At 45.0% G+C, this 15,408-nt stretch overlaps 2 protein-coding genes across 3 annotated transcripts in view; both read left to right on the top strand.

Annotated features, from left to right (window-relative positions):
• The window catches only part of ARMC6 (armadillo repeat containing 6), a 17,104-nt gene extending 13,196 nt beyond the window's left edge, over positions 1-3,908 (top strand). The window contains exon 9 of the mRNA XM_087769567.1: positions 3,786-3,908. Coding sequence (XP_087625693.1) covers positions 3,786-3,832 — 47 coding nt within the window. The 3' untranslated portion in view covers positions 3,833-3,908. The remainder of the gene's footprint in view (positions 1-3,785) is intronic.
• On the top strand, positions 3,788-15,408 carry SLC25A42 (solute carrier family 25 member 42). 2 transcript variants are annotated; one of them, XM_087769569.1, is made up of 9 exons: positions 3,788-3,908; positions 5,041-5,152; positions 7,505-7,530; positions 8,369-8,535; positions 9,187-9,303; positions 9,796-9,947; positions 10,338-10,659; positions 10,970-11,111; positions 12,834-15,408. In XM_087769569.1, exons 1-8 carry the CDS (start codon positions 3,825-3,827, stop codon positions 11,076-11,078), a joined length of 1,089 nt encoding a protein of 362 aa, XP_087625695.1. In that variant the 5' UTR covers positions 3,788-3,824; the 3' UTR covers positions 11,079-11,111; positions 12,834-15,408. The 2 variants fall into 2 exon arrangements, with proteins under 2 accessions (XP_087625695.1, XP_009464492.2); XM_009466217.2 differs by having other exon boundaries at positions 10,970-15,408.

The following is a 15,408-nucleotide window of genomic DNA, read 5'->3' as shown; positions in this document are numbered from 1 at the left end:
ATGATGTGAAGTCAAACTTTTAAATAAGGTTTAATTTTGAAATATGGAACTGTATAATAATCTGCAAGCCTTTACTTTAGCAATGTGATTTTAATTGCACACACCCGAGCTGGAGAACTTGGGCTTATTTCTTAGTTGCGATGCTGTCTCTGAAACTCATTGGCTCTTCTGCTGAGGAACTAATTCTCTTAAGACTGTGTAATTTCAAATCTGTGCAAATGAAATAGCTGAAACATAGCATCAGGATTGGATTCACAAGTGGCTTGGACAGCTAGAGCTCGTTTTTCTCTGAACCCCCACTCCCCTTTGGGCAATGAACTGGGTCCTGCCTGTAAGACATTCTTCCTAGTGGGTTGCTTTTATCATCTGAATAACTTGATTCTGTCTGGGCTGTCCTTTTAATCAAAATCACCACCAAGAAAAGCAGAATGTCTAACTTGTCAGAGAGTCAATTTGACAGCTTGATTGAACTTGCTCAGGTATTCATTAAGCGCTGCTAGAGCGAGCTGGGAGAATGGAAAGGAAAGACTAACAATACTCTAGTTTTTAATGTGCAGAGCATATTCTGTGCATCTCCTGGTATGCAGGGAATGAAACTTGTTTTAACGCAGATGTTTCTGCAATTGCTGGAACACGGGCAGGATACCTCGAAAGAGTCCCAGGGCGCAGAGGACCATTACAAAGCAGACCATTGCAGCGCAGTTCATCAGGTTGTCTAGGACGCCAGTGCCAGAAACGAAGGGCCTGAGCCTCCCTGTTTCGCAACTTGGTAAATAGGCTTTAATCTGTGACCGTAAATTAGCGCGGCTAAGTCACAGGCACTGTTTTCTGATGGAGTTGAAACTGGATGCCGGAGTAAGTGCTTTGTACTTTCAATAAACTATCATTGGTTTTGTTGTAAAAGCACGGTGTTTGTTACTCATTAAACCTCTCTAACTTTTGAACTCCCCTTCGCCAGCAATTTTGCCTTCTGTTTATGTACTCTCTTAGGGACATGGTTTGCTCTACAGCGTGTCATACGGAGGAGTCTGGATCCAGATGTGTGACAAGGACCCGTGCAACTACAATATAAATAACACAGAAGTGCGTTATAAAAAAATAAATCTAATCCACAGCTATTTTTGCTTGTTTCCTGTGACTTTGTAAACATAAGCAGTGACTGTGTACGGGGCTATACAAAATACAAGGATTTAAAAAAATATCCAGCTGCTCCGTGTTGGGTTTCAGTGGATTCCGTAATGAGCGAGTCAGATTGCTATATATGCAAAATAACGTCTGGCTTCTGATGGCCAGGCGCTACAAAGTCACACCGAGACTTTAAAGCAAAGCTTTTTTCCCCGTGGCTCCTGTACGCATTATTGGTCATAACAGCCAGAATTCAGTTAAGAACTCACCGACGTCAGAATCCAGCCCAACTGCAAAATAAAATAAAGCTGCGTTGCTTTGCAGAGAGCAAATGTGAATAAAAATAATAAATGCTATTTTTACATTTAAGCCTCTGCAAGTTTAGGGCCTGTATTTATGTAGGGCATGTGGGCAGTTTTAATATGTAAAATTGAGCATATAGACAGGTGTTTGTAAGATCAGGGCATTGGGCACTAAAAATAAAAAAAGAACATCTCTGAATAGGATCAAAGAGAATATTCTTGAGTAAATGGATATCATCTTTATGCGTGTGCATGTTCTAAAATAAGTCCAGGCTTAATAACATCAGTTTAGTATTTAAAATTTCCTTATAGTCATCTTTTTCTCAATCATCTTTCAAAATCGTGTTTTAAAATAAAGTAGCATATTGCATTTCTGAGCTCTTTAGCATGATTTCTATTTTTGTGGGCTTATTTTTGGTAGAGATAAATTTGATATTGTGACCTACATTTCTTTATTTGAGATAGCTAGGAATGATATCTCTAACTGTGATTTCTTTCATGCTTTTGCTGAAAGGCGTTGTTTTACAATACATTTTCCAGGCACGTGAGATAAAAAGGAAAGGAAGTAACTACAGAGAGTAATTAGAAATAATGGACAGCCTGTGTTCTTCAAAATAATTTAATGAAATGCTCTGCTCCGTAGTGTTATGAATCATCTTTGGTCTTGATCCTTACAGGAGTTTTTGCTCACATGGTCTGATGTGACCAAGCTTCTGCGATAGAACTTTCCGAGAGCAAACGTCGATGCTATTTAGGTCGTGCTTTGGACCATCAGATGTTATCTTTCATTAAAATTTTGAGTTATTACTCTCTGAGCAGCATCCTGCAATCTCCTCTTTCCAAAAACACCCTCAGGAGCTGTAACCACATTGCTATGTGTCTTCCCAAAGCTCTAGCAAGTGATGTCTGGCATTAAAGACACCCAGGTGTGTTTGTCCTCCCTTGGACTGAGCGCACAGGTCACGCATAGCTTCATCATCGCAAATTGGTCATGCACGAATACTGACAAAGCTGAGCTGTCTCTGGCTTTGCGTTAATATCTCTGCTGCAGCCGAGGGGTTTTGAAAGTGAAGTCTGGCACTAATTTATGAGAGCGATGTGGGGAAAAAAATAGGTCAGCAAGTATGAAAGGTGCTGACAAGCATATAATATCTAGAGATTGTTAAAGAGGAAAAAGAAAAAAAAAAAGCTTTAAGACTGCCTTTCCAAGTAAGCAGGCTGTTGTGCCTGAGGTTTCCTAGGCATCAGAGCGGGGCAGAGGTGAAGTAACTTGCTGGAGGACATGTGAGAAGGCTGTGGCAGAACTGGGGGGCAGTTCGGGAATTCAGATTTCCTAATACCACATTCTTTGAAAGGAAGCTAAGAAAATGGGAACGGGGCTGTTTGAGCAGGCTCGTCGCTTAGAAAACTGATCTTTGTAGTTACGTACCCCAGTTGTGAACAGATTCAGAACTCGGAGAGGCCACCCTTCTGTGCTAACTCAAGTTGTTCAAACTTCAGCTCTTTCATTTCTGCATATTTAAGGATGAAAAAATTGCATCATAAAAAGCAGAAATATTAGAAAGTTGGATGCTAAAGCGATAGCTTCTATTTAAAGCATTATCTCTGCATTTATACTCCGCAGCTAAGGTTAAACTGACCTTGCCTTTCATGAGGCAAGGGAGAGCTTGTATCACAGCAAGAAACATCTGTGCAGACTGCACTGATTCACTGGCTACAAGCACGTGTGCGTTGCAACTGTGAAGAAAGGGAGTTCTGAAATCACTGACGTGCTGCTCTCAGTCAAATCGCTAGCGTCATCAAAATAGCCTTTATGGCACGTGTGAGGCATTGGATCTATCTCTTTCCTAAAATAACCTCCAATTGCTTATGGCAGGCTTTTGGGACTTACTGCCGTGACTATTTTTTCCATTTTCCAGGGCTGGGTTTTAAATTTCTGTATGCCTTCTCCAGTATCTAGATGCTCAGCAGTCAGACTGAGCAGCAACCAGAATCCTCACTGTAAGCGATGGAAGAGGACAGAGCAGGATCTGATTCTTCTCTCTAGACACCATGGATATTTTGATGTTGTAACTTGCAGCTGAGTTCCTTGTGGGCTGAAAAGAGTGAATATGATTGACGCAGTTTTTACATAGCACCAAAGTACACCCCCCCCACACGTACACTTGCACCTTAAAGGAAGGAAATGGTGCTAGGATCCTGGAAAGGCTCCTCAGCTGGGAGCTTGGGATGGGGGGGGTTTCCTACTGAAAATGGCCCTGGGAGTAGGTCACTCTTCCTTCCCGTACAAGCTTTTAATTACCTGCATATTTCCTACTTTTGACGCTAACTCTTGCTTTGTTCTTGTCTTCAATTCAGGAGCCGTAGCTCTTCTGCCCACTTGTAAGTGCAACTGGTATGGGTAATGGTGTGAGAGAAGGTCAAGTGGATTTCAAACAGCAGGATGTGGAGCCAATTACATCAACCCATCTTCCATCAGAGGTGAGAGCCGGAGATTGTTGGGTCTATGCAGTGGGCTTGAGGGAAGAGCTGCGTGGCAGCTCTCCTAAGGAAGCATCTCAACGGGATATGAGCTGCAGAGTCCTGAAAGAGTTGCAGTGTGTGTGTGCAAGCCACACAACGCGTGACTTTTGCTTTATCTGAAGATAGCCGAGTGGTTCCAGCCCTCTGGGAAGAGGCTGGGCATCGCTCACAGCTGACAGGCAGGCAGGGCTGCGTTCCTTGTTCAAGGTTACGTCTTGTTATGTCTTTAGCGGCAGAGCTGGGAGGAGAGCCATAAGTCTTGGTTTCCCTGCTCTTGCTGCTGTTACTAGGCTCCTGCTAGAAACACTGGAAGAGACGCTGAACCTTGGTCTGATTTAGACCAAAACTCAGGCTGAAGTTCACACAGTGCTGCCTTTGCATGACTACCCTTGCGTTTAGCACCAGACAGACAAAGAATGGAATGGAAAATTGAACTGAACCATGTATTTTGGTAATAAACATTAACTTTTTAGCTGTGAAACGCACTGAAAAAAGAAAAATGTTAACTCCTCCATGAACACACAAAGCATATCAAAAGTTAACATTCTTCAGCCTTGTCTTGACTTGTCTTTCAGTCTGTAACCTTCACGGTGTTAGATTTCAAGTCATTTACTTGCTTTCTGCCCATGTGTTATGAGAAGATAGCTGCTTTATAAATATGAGCTGTGGCAGGAATGTCAATAACAAAAACACTTCCATTCTATTTATCATAGTAGGAAACCTGTCTTGTTTTATTCTTAGGATCTTGGGAACAATGTGGAGATAGGGCTTGTTTGTGTTACTGGAAGGGCAAGAAAGAAACTTACCTTCTGTACATGGCTAAATCACGAGGAGGCAGCGGCTTAAGCTTTTAGAAATCTTAATAGAGAGAACAGTACATGTACGAGGTGGCAGACCTTGGAACTTTGCATCTTGGTGGGCAAATCTAATCTTTGTTCTTCACGGTCTGATCAGGAATTTACTCTACTTGAAATTTTGAAGAGAATTTTGACCCAAGTCCTCGAGAGGGTGTAAATGCTGCAGCAAAGGTAAAATACTACAACTTTTGCTTAGGATTGACTGTGCCGTACTGAACAATGCTTTGTTCCAGGATAACCAGGAGAAAAAGAAAGTACTCAACTCCCTGATGTCTGGCGCATTGGCTGGTGCTGTTGCTAAAACTGCAGTAGCTCCACTGGATAGAACAAAAATCATGTTTCAAGGTGAGTCCCGTTGGCTTTTGCAAAATGCTCTTACTTTACTGTTAGCAGAATCCAAAAGAGCTGCTGTGATCTGGTCAGCCAGCCTGCTCTCCAGCGCTTTGCCCTTCTTCAGTCTGCAGAGACCTGGCAGGATGCAGACAGAATAGGGACGTTCCCACCGTGAATTGAGTCTAAAACCCTATTGTTTGATCCTTGGTAGGATTATTGCAGGTGTCGATCAGCTGTGCATCTGGCCCGTACTATTGGATCCAAGTCTCACGGTAGTCAGCAAGAGCTTTGCTATTTCAGTGTAACACAGATGCACGCGTTGCTGGTTAGAGACAGATGCCTGTGGCTCATGAACGTTGGCTGGCCCCACGGCTCCGTGACACGAGGGAGAGTTTTGGAGTGCAGAGGAAATAGGCACTGTAGAGGCAGCTTTTGAGGGGACGACTGGTAACACTCTGGATTTCTGTGTCTGTTCAGCTTGGAAAAATAAGGCAGGGAGGGGACAGGAGCAATATAAGGAGGTGTGGTGACACTGGAGGGAGGTACTTGAGCTGTTTGAGTTTCTTGCTGAAGGCTGGATGCCAGGCTGTGCCTGCTCGAATGTATGCCGTCTTTTCTAGGAAGAGTTGCATTGCATTGGGGCTGAATTGTTTTGGTTAGAGTTGAAGTTAACGCTGAGAAGTACTGCAAGAGGCACTGAAGCTGGCATACCTAGCTTTGTACTACAAAGCCCTTTTTGGAACCCGTAAAGTGTGCAACTGAAAATGAAATTCATTGAATCGGAATAGAAAATTCTCATGTGTTTAGCGGGATTTGGGATTCAGCCCCATCACGGGCTCTGTTCAGTTCCCCTGTTTCAGTGCAGGAACTGTCAGCTGCACTAATTGTCCCAAAGGGAAGAGTGCAGACTGTTAATACAGTAGACATTTGGTGAGGCCAAGAATTTTCAATCTGGTTGACATCCCAGATTAAATGAATTGGGTAGGTTTAATCTAATCCCTGGATGAGATTTAGTTTTGAATTGACTTTCATTTGACATGATTTTCATTCTCAGCATAGCAGGGGCTGAGGTCTGGAAGAGCAGGGATATAGATCAGGGAGTTCCAGCTGTAGGGAGCTAAAGCCCAGGCTGGCTGCAGGCTGGGATTGCATCTGTGACCAGATGCTCGTGCAGCGATGAGGACGTGCTGTGCTTTCTCACCAGAACAAACACTGTAGTTCATCTGAGGTTGGAAATGTCAGGATCAGAGGTGAGATGGAAACTGCAGAACTGGGGTGAGTCAACAGCTGTCTGTGTAAATCACCTTTAATTTGTACAGGCCTCCGTTTATAAAAGGACCTGTTTGGTTTGGCCCATTAAACTCGCTGCAAAGGATATGATTAAAACTTGCCTGTTCCGACTGATTTCTTAGTATCTAATGTATTTCTTAGTCTCTTGCTCTCCTAAAGATTTTTACTCTGGGGCCTCTTCCCTGTCTGTGAAAAGGGAAAGCATCTTTGGGTCATATAAGTGTAGGAAGGTTGTCCCTTGAACCAGAGACTGAAGGATTTTCCTGAGGGAGAGCAAAAAGAGCTCTTTTCCATTGCAGAGCCAGCTGCAACTGGTTATTGAGGTGTTTTTATTTCTTAAAAAACAAAAAGCGTTGAATTGCATAAAGGAGCAGTGTGGTGAAAATGTATTTGCATGTGATTGTTTGATACACTTGAGAGGTTACAAGTCTCAAAGGAGTTTGAAAGAAACTGCAACAGACACTTAATTGGAACCATGTTTCATTAGCGTTGCTGTTCGGGTTTTAGCCTGGGTTTCCTTCCTGCTGTAGGAATGTTACAAAACAGAGCTGCTGTATGCCAAATAAATCTTGCTTCCAAATGCCTTGTGTATTACATAGTTAAAGAGATGCTGTCAGTTTGAATGGATGCAAGAAAAGAAACTGATTGTTCATTTGAGTTTTGCTAGGATGAAACCATTCTTGCGTGGAGCCTCACTAAACAGACCCGTTCTTTGCTGGATTCTGGCATTAAGCTGGAACCTGTGCATGGAAATGCTCTACTAAAATAAGTGGTCAGTGCAGTTTTCATATTTTTTAAATTTTTTTATTTATTCATTTATTTTTAGTGCTTTAAAGTAAGAAGTGTGACGGAAACTGAGCATTTTCATAACAGTAGGTGGAAAAATGAACTTCTATGCTAAAGAGAGTTTGGGAGCACTTACCAGTGGAAAGTCTTTGTTTATTTTAAAGAATCTCTATTTTCTCTTGCATTAATTCTTTTGCTTCTACTTTTATCCCTTAGATAAAATGCCTGTATGATTTATTTGATCCATCTAAATGTATTGCCAACCTAATGCTCATTTTTTCTTTCTAGTGTCTTCAAAAAGATTTTCTGCCAAGGTGAGGTGATCTGTCTGTCTCCTGTTGACCTGAAATGTTTGATTAATGGTAGTAATAGCCCTAACAGCATCTTTTGTTTGTATTCATTTAACTTTCTTGCTTGGGTTTTATTAGCAGTACTCATAGTGAAAGAGCACAGAGGGAAAGACTGGAAACAATATTGTTTATAATACTCCTTAGGACGGTGCTCATTCATGTTTTTGTCCAGTGCCTAGCACAGAGGGGCCTCCGTCCTCGTTCATACTCCAGGTTCTACCTGCGACATGACAGTAAATGTGGCATCGCTCAGGGCTTTGTTTTGTTGGACCGTCTCCTCTAGTGGTTGCTTTCTTTCCCCAGCCACCACTGGAGTTGTTTCAGAATATATAGGAAATTTGAATTTGGGACCTGATCGCTCTCATGGCTTGCTGAATGCTTTGTCACGTGTGCATTACAGCTGTTCCATGCGTGCTGTGCTAATATGTGTAATCCAAATTTTTCAGTCTTATACTAAGAAGATTAATTTGGGTTGAGAAATGGTTTGTGCAGACAGCAGTCCAGCTCTGTGCCTTGCCCTTGGAGGGAAAATGAAGATGTCTTGAATGTAAAACTCTGTCTTCCTGACTCCAGTTCTTTCTCACTCTAATGTATCTGATTCAGTCTCCCCAGAGAAGACGTTTTAGTTGTCTTATTCTGGAGTCAGGGTTGTGAGCGTAAACAGCTGATATCAGCTTAGTGTGGTTGGGGTGGGAAGGAGGATTTGGAGAGGTTAAGCTACAGGGTCACCTTTTCCCCCTCTATTGTTTGGACTCCCTCTTATCATGATCTCCCTGTCTGACCTTTGATCCGTTGCCTGCAGGAGGCCTACAGGCTGATTTATCGCACCTACCTCAATGAAGGCTTCTGGAGTCTCTGGCGGGGGAACTCAGCCACCATGGTCCGTGTGATCCCGTACGCTGCCATTCAGTTCTGTGCGCACGAAGAGTACAAGCAGCTCCTGGGGAGTTACTACGGCTTCCAGGGAAAGTAAGATGCAGCGTGGCTTTGATCCTTGCAGAGGAGGATGGAGCAGTTTGTGGGACCGTAGATCGTAGGGAGGGAGCACATTTCTCTGCTTTGTGCAGGCCTGCTGGGGTGAAAGCTCTGTTGGCGCAGAGTTGTGCTGGCCCCACTCATGACGGCTTCGGAGAACAGCGTGTGTGAGGGGGGCTAAGCACAGGGCTGGGCTTCTAGTCTTGCACAGGGGAGATCTTTGTGAGAAGAAGACCCTGTCTTCTAGAGGCATGAGCAAGAAGTGGCCTAGACATTGAGTGAGCACTTCCCTGTGCTGAGAGTGGGCAGGCAAAACAAAGAGCTTTTCTTTGCAGGAGAAGCAACAAGATCCAGCCTTGCGCTGTTATCTGAGCCATGCGCGCGGCCTGAGCCTCTTGCTCTTGGGCATGTAGTGTCTGAGACACCCCAAGTCAGGCTTGCTGTCCTCAACAGATATTTCTCTAAGCCTGTGTCTTGAATGGCTGTGGCAAACCACAGCTGCTTCAACCCCCACCCACCCGCCTCTCTTCAGTACACAGGCAGGGAAGGGATTCAGTAGCTGATAGAGTAGAGCCATCCTCAAAAGCCACGTAGTATTTCCATCTCCAGGTGATCTGTTTGGTCTCTTCTCTCACCTTACTTTAGAGCGCTGACACCCTTTCCTCGATTCATTGCTGGCTCTCTGGCAGGCACAACGGCTGCCATGTTAACCTACCCCTTGGATATGGTCCGTGCTCGAATGGCTGTCACGCCGAAGGAGATGTAAGTGCCTAACGAAAGCAAGTACAAGCACCACGAACAAATGCAGAACTTTCTTTTAAGGTCAGATGACTTTATTCCCATTTTCTGGGTCACTTCTTGCTCGGAGCCTTTGGTGTAATAAACCTCTTACTGCTGGGGTCTGAGCACTGATTAAATGACCAGAGTCCTGGCTAGTCCAGGGGCTGGAAGGAGATCGATACTGGAAGACCTCACTAGTAAAACTTGTGCGTTGGTTCTTAAGGAGGCCAGCTGGCACAATGCCTCCAGAAGAGATCGAGCAGACAGGATAGCATGTTGTAGTAGGGCTACAGGAGAGCTGGTGCCTGGCTTCTCCGTTTGTAGACAGGCTTCTGAAATCCCTTCTGAGCTGTTTGATGAGCTCAGAGCCGAATTAATTAATTGTTGATCCTTCAGAAAGTCCTGTTGGAAATATTACTGGTGTGGGCAGTCACTAACCAGCGCAGATTTGGTTTTCCTGTGTCCACATGCTAGGTACAGCAACATTGTTCATGTCTTCATCCGAATATCCCGAGAGGAAGGATTGAAGACATTGTATAGGGGATTTACACCAACCATCCTTGGAGTGATTCCGTATGCTGGGCTTAGCTTCTTCACGTACGAGACGCTCAAGAAACTACATGCAGGTAAAGGCAACTTGGTTTGCTTTCAAATGACGTGGTGTAGTCTTTTGGCCAATTTGAGATGCTTGAATTCAGTGATGCAAGTCCTTTTCCTGGCCTTGAAGCCAATTGCGCAGTTCTGTGCTTGTGGAGGATGCCTCGTGCCCTCGTCTCTCCAATTCCAGACTGTGATGAAGGCAAGAAAAGCAGTATCTCTGTCTTGCAAAGGACCAAGAAGGTGCAAGTCCTGGTGCAGGAGGACTTGGTTATATACCAAGTCAGCTAACAACAAAGTTGGAACAAAATCTCAGGAGCTCTGGCACTCAGCACTCTCTTTGGCTCTCAGCCCACTTGACCTTAATCATGTGTTTGTTACAAGCAGCTTTCTACACTCTGCTACTTTCTCTTTCCCAGATCACAGTGGGAAACTGCAGCCATCCCCTCCGGAGCGGCTTTTGTTTGGTGCCTGCGCAGGCTTGATTGGCCAGTCAGCTTCGTACCCCCTGGACGTGGTTCGCCGACGAATGCAGACGGCGGGGGTTATGGGACACACGTACAGTTCCATCCTTCTCACCATGCAGGAGATTATAAGAGAAGAGGGACTAATCCGTGGCTTGTACAAAGGACTCAGCATGAACTGGGTCAAAGGTCCAATTGCAGTGGGAATAAGCTTCACAACCTTTGACCTGACGCAGATCCTTCTCCGTAAATTACAGCACAGCACTAATGTTGAAAGGTAGTAGCTTAATCCCCACAGCCCTTGCTGGGGAAAAGTACAACACGTGTAGAAAGAGCAATGCTAGCGTTCCCTCACTTTGTACATGCTCTCCTGCAGCTGAGAACTTAACCTTTCTTGTTTGTTTGTTTGGTTGGTTTGGTTTTTCTGTTGTTGTTGGATTTTTTTCTTCTTAATGAGCCTCTGAGTTATTTGGAAACCGCGACCTGAAACTAACTCTTTCCGAAACAAAATCCTTCTTGCAGTTCTGCAGAACTGAGTCCTCTAAAGTAGCTGCCTCACTCTACTGTTTTACTCTTTTTGATACCAGGAGTGGAGCCTCTCAAACAAATATGTGCTGCTGCTGGCTCCTCACCTGGTCTCTGTGGACAGATGCAGCGGTGGATGATGAAAGAGAGGACTTGGTGCTGTTGGAATGAACCCCTGAATCTGGGAAGTGACTGCTGCTCCTGGTAGGCAGTTTTTAGTTACTGAATGTGTGTTAGCTGGAGGCAGGCTGCCAAGTGCAATATTCCAGTTAGTCTGCAGGGAATTCCAGATTCCTCTGACCTGTAAGCATCGGTCTCCATAAAACAGGACACAGCAGGATTTAACAGGTCTGGGTCACTTCTTTTGTTCTGGAAGTTGAATGTGAGCTCCAGCTGGAAATGCTGCCCGTTTTCAATTGTTCTTCTCATTTCTGGGTTTTGTTGCATAAAATATGCCTTGCTTGCAGTGTCCCTCTGAGATTACCAAAGACTGTAGACAGCAGGGGAGGGAAGTTCTGAGCGGTTTTGTAAATCAAATTCTCATGTTTGTTTTCAGTGTTGTTGAGTTGGGGCTGTGCCTGGATTCACAAACTGGATCGAGTCGAATTGCAGTAGTGCTTTCGGGCTACCCAAACCCTTCCGTTGTTGTCATAGTCTTAAAGGCAGCGTTTGCTGAGGGATTTGGCAGACTGTAGCGTTGATGCACTAGAAAAGGAAGTGTTACATACTTAAATTTTAAGCAGTTTTATCCTTCAGTATTATTGTTGCCGCTTTATGCGCGATGCGAGCACAAATATCTCAAAGATGCACGTGTGATGCAGACGTAGCTATCCCGAAAGGCTGTTCACGTCTGGTGAATGCAGCCTAGCAGTGGACTCAAGCTGCTGGCCCTGCTTCTGAACAACCCTGTTGTCTTTTGGTGCCTGCTGTCTAGGTTGTGTCACCTCCGTTCATTAGTCCACACCTAAGCCCACTTGGTTTTATTCCTAGAGTTCTCCTGGACCAACTGGGTCCGTGGGAGAATGGGCTCCACAGCCAGCATTGACCCTTCAGAAATGATATGTAGTGCCAATCATTTCCAGTTGCAATCTGAAAATGAATGGTAAAGTACCTTTCAGTGTTTCTATTTCAAATCAGTTTTCAGGGAAATGGAGATTTGGGGGTGGTTTTGTTTTATGTTCCATTCCTATATTAAATTTGGAGTGCCAGAGAGGTCAGAGCAAACTTTAGACTTCTCTGAGAATCAGGTTACGTAAACCAAGATTAAAAATCCCTTTCTAGCCAATATAGTCCGTAATGTATAAAAGAAAAACAAGGCATAATTTAAAAGCTGTCCTTTTCTGGTGTGTGTATTTTAGCCGTTGTAGTTTGAGCCTTGTGTTATGGCTTTATTAATGGGAATGGAGGTAATTGCACCATTGGTAGAAATAGCTTTCTCCTTTCTTTTGTCTTTGCACTTGTTCTTTGGAGCATAACTTGCTTCTAATGCCAAATATTTCCCTAGGAACTGAGCATCTACACTTCCATTTTGTGGTCATGGCAGCGAGCCAGCATACTGAAGTATTAGCATGCGTGTTGTTCCCAGAACACGTGGGATCGATCATACTTTAATGGTTGTGGATGGGCGGGGTATTAACCTCAGTCATTTCTGCCTCCGAGCCCACAAGTGATGATTTCCGTTGTGCAACTTGACTGCAGTCACTGATTTACCTTGTAATTAAAGAAGCGTTAGGTGTTGTTTTAAGAGTCTTAGAGATGATAGCCATGAATTCTGTATATTTTTTGCTCCCATTGCTAATGGAAGATGACCAGCTGTTCTGTTCGTTTGGGTAAAATTTTATTTAGTCCTTTGCAAGAGCTCCGATTTCTTTTCTCCAATGGAGAAGCCAATTACTTCTGCTCTTGTCTTTATCTTGTCTGGCCCAGTGAGGAAATACGAAGGGAGTTGCATCCTACCGCAGAAGCGAGGTACAGACCAGCAACTAGGTGTGTCAGCAGCTGGCTGTGCGTACATGCGTGTATGTGTGTCTGACTGTACGATCCACGCCAAGCTCGCTCTCAGCTTGGAGGCTGCCAGTTCAAAGCACGATCCTTTCTGCACGGCCGATGGGTACTATATGAAGATGAGAGGAAGCTGAACTGCGGCATCCAAGTTCGAGCGGGCTCCTTTGCTCCACAGTACGGTAGGTCATCTCGGAGGCAAGCGCTGCAGACCTTGTCTTATGAGATGTTGAGCATCACTGAGCCCCTATGGCAACAGAGGTGGCTTAATTCCTCCTGGGTCCTGACTGAGAAAGGATTTACACTGGATGACTAGCCTCTTGTTTGGGACTGCGCAGGAGGGCAGCTCTGCGCAGGGTACCTCCTGCCACGTCAGGAGTGCAGCTCGTGGATTAAATGAAGGGGAAGCCTGTGGAGGAGGCAGCTTCTGGCTGGCCGACGCTGGCGTTGCCCACCTCGCGACTGAAACGTGGTGCAGGCAGCTCCTCTAGAGCCTGGGGACTCTGAGCTGAGAAACAAGACCTGAAGCACAGCCAGACTTGGAAGCATTGGGCTCAGATAAGTTGTTCCTTAATTAGCAGCTGCACCTGACTTTAATTCAATGGTATTTTAGCCAAACACGTTTTTTCCAAGTTTTTGCAGGCTGAGTGTTTGTTCAGAGACAGATCTTTGAATTCAGTCTGTAATGGTTTTGGTGCTTTTGTTTCTTGGGCAAAAGTGTCCAGAGCAACTGTGTGTTACTGCTTTGGGTTGTTTTAAATAGCTTTTTTTTTTCTTCTTCCTTCGCTGATTTGAATGTAGAAAAGGAGAAACGGAGTGTTCTCTTCCCTTCTTTTCATCCTTGCATGAATTGAGACATGTTCCAGATCTCTGCTGCCTGGAATGAGTGCCTGAGGAGTCTTGGGCATGCTGATTTGGAAAGGGAGGGTGCCTGTGTGCTGGCCAAGAAGGTCCATTGCCTTTAGCTCTGAGAAAGGAGACAAGTCTAACAGGAATATTCTCTAGTCCTTCTTTTCTTTAGAACTTCTTCACTACCCCAAATTCCCCATTTTTTGCATTTTATTCTTCTCAAATTCCTTGCTTTTATTTTCAAGTCATTTTTCTCACTTCTCCTTAAGGCATTACTGCCAAACATTAATTTGTGCTTTTTTTTTCCTCGTCTACTCTCCCTCCCTCCCTGCTTCTGCACCTTTAGTCCCGCACTAGCACTTCGAGAAAATCAGGTCCAATGAAATGCATCCAAAATGACAATATTGCAGCTTTGATAGCGATGCCCAGACACCCCAACGAGGCTTCCCGCTCACAGGCAGGGACGCTCGTGTGTGGGGGCAAGAAATTAAAGGCACTAGATGCTGGGGCAGAAGGTTTTCTTGAAAGGTTCTTGAACTACTTGTCCAGCCTAGCGCCTTTCCTTCTCCTAGCACCTTTCCTTCACAAGCTGTGAAATGCTGCTGCTTCTTATCGTTTCCTCTTTCGGTACCTCCATGCGATGCTCACTGTGCTCTGAAAGTGGCTGCTTGCTGGGTAAGGAGCTCGGGGAGAGCTGGTCCCTCTGGGAGCCTCGGAGGGTCAGTTAGGGAACTTGAATATGTGAGAGGTGGGATCTGAGCTGGCTTCTTGCAAACCCCTTTGCCCTGCACGCCCCGTGCAGACCTCTGCCAGTTCCCTGGGGAGACGGAGCTGCCAAAGAGCTGGCTGGTTGGCAGGACGGTGGCAGAAGGATCGGGAGAGGAGTCACGGCCTCCTGAGGCATGAAGTCACTCAAAGCCGTGGGGTGGGTAGCGTGGTGTAGCATTGGTACTCCGTGGAAGCTCTCCAGAAGCGGTTTCGTAGCTTCTATGGAAAAGTAGTGGTACTTCTGTTAACTTCTTACCGCCTTCCGCCGAGAAGGACTCAAGCACTATCATCTCTACCCTCTGGTGTCTTTAACACAGAAGCAGATGAGGCATGAAAGGAAACTTTGAGCAGAAGCACTGTGGCAACCCCGAGCGAGTCTGGTGCCAGTCCTGGGCAGGCAGGAGGAGGAGGAAATGCAGCGGGATAATTCCCATGCCATTTCCCCAGTGCCTGACTGGGCACCTGGGCTCCGCAGGGAGCCAGGGCGCACGTTACGGACCCTCCCCACCTGGACTGGGCCGGAGGAGGAGGTGGCCTTCCTACAAAGCAGCCTATTTTTTTTTTTTTTTTTATTGTAGGGGCTGATTCCTCCCGCTACCCCCCTCTCCCCCTTAAATGCCATGTGATGCAAGGTTTCCCAGCACTGTTCACTGCCTGTGTGGTCTATGCATATATTAGCACAAACACTGTTAAATGCCTTTTGTCAAGACGTGTCCTCACCATCAGTGTGTGCGTGTATGCGTGTGTGTCAATTTTGACTGCTTTTCTTGGATCTGGAGTTCTATTTTATTGCAGTGAAGACACTTTGTTATATAATGTTTATATATTTTAAGATTTGTGCCAAGAGAGGATGTATATTTAATAAAAAACATAATTGACTTTG

This window comes from Nipponia nippon, unplaced genomic scaffold (assembly GCF_047370975.1).
Source record: "Nipponia nippon isolate SJK-2023a ecotype South Korea unplaced genomic scaffold, ASM4737097v1 scaffold_31, whole genome shotgun sequence".
Classification (NCBI taxonomy): Eukaryota; Metazoa; Chordata; class Aves; order Pelecaniformes; family Threskiornithidae; genus Nipponia; species Nipponia nippon.
This window is presented reverse-complemented; position numbering and strand designations above follow the sequence as displayed.

Bases quoted from the DNA above. Each gene is read 5' to 3' on its own strand.
- SLC25A42 (XM_087769569.1), top strand. From the start codon at position 3,825: ATGGGTAATGGTGTGAGAGAAGGTCAAGTGGATTTCAAACAGCAGGAT. The intron at 8,536-9,186 runs GTAAGATGCAGC...ACCTTACTTTAG, and splicing joins TACTACGGCTTCCAGGGAAA to AGCGCTGACACCCTTTCCTC. The intron at 9,948-10,337 runs GTAAAGGCAACT...TCTCTTTCCCAG, and splicing joins GCTCAAGAAACTACATGCAG to ATCACAGTGGGAAACTGCAG.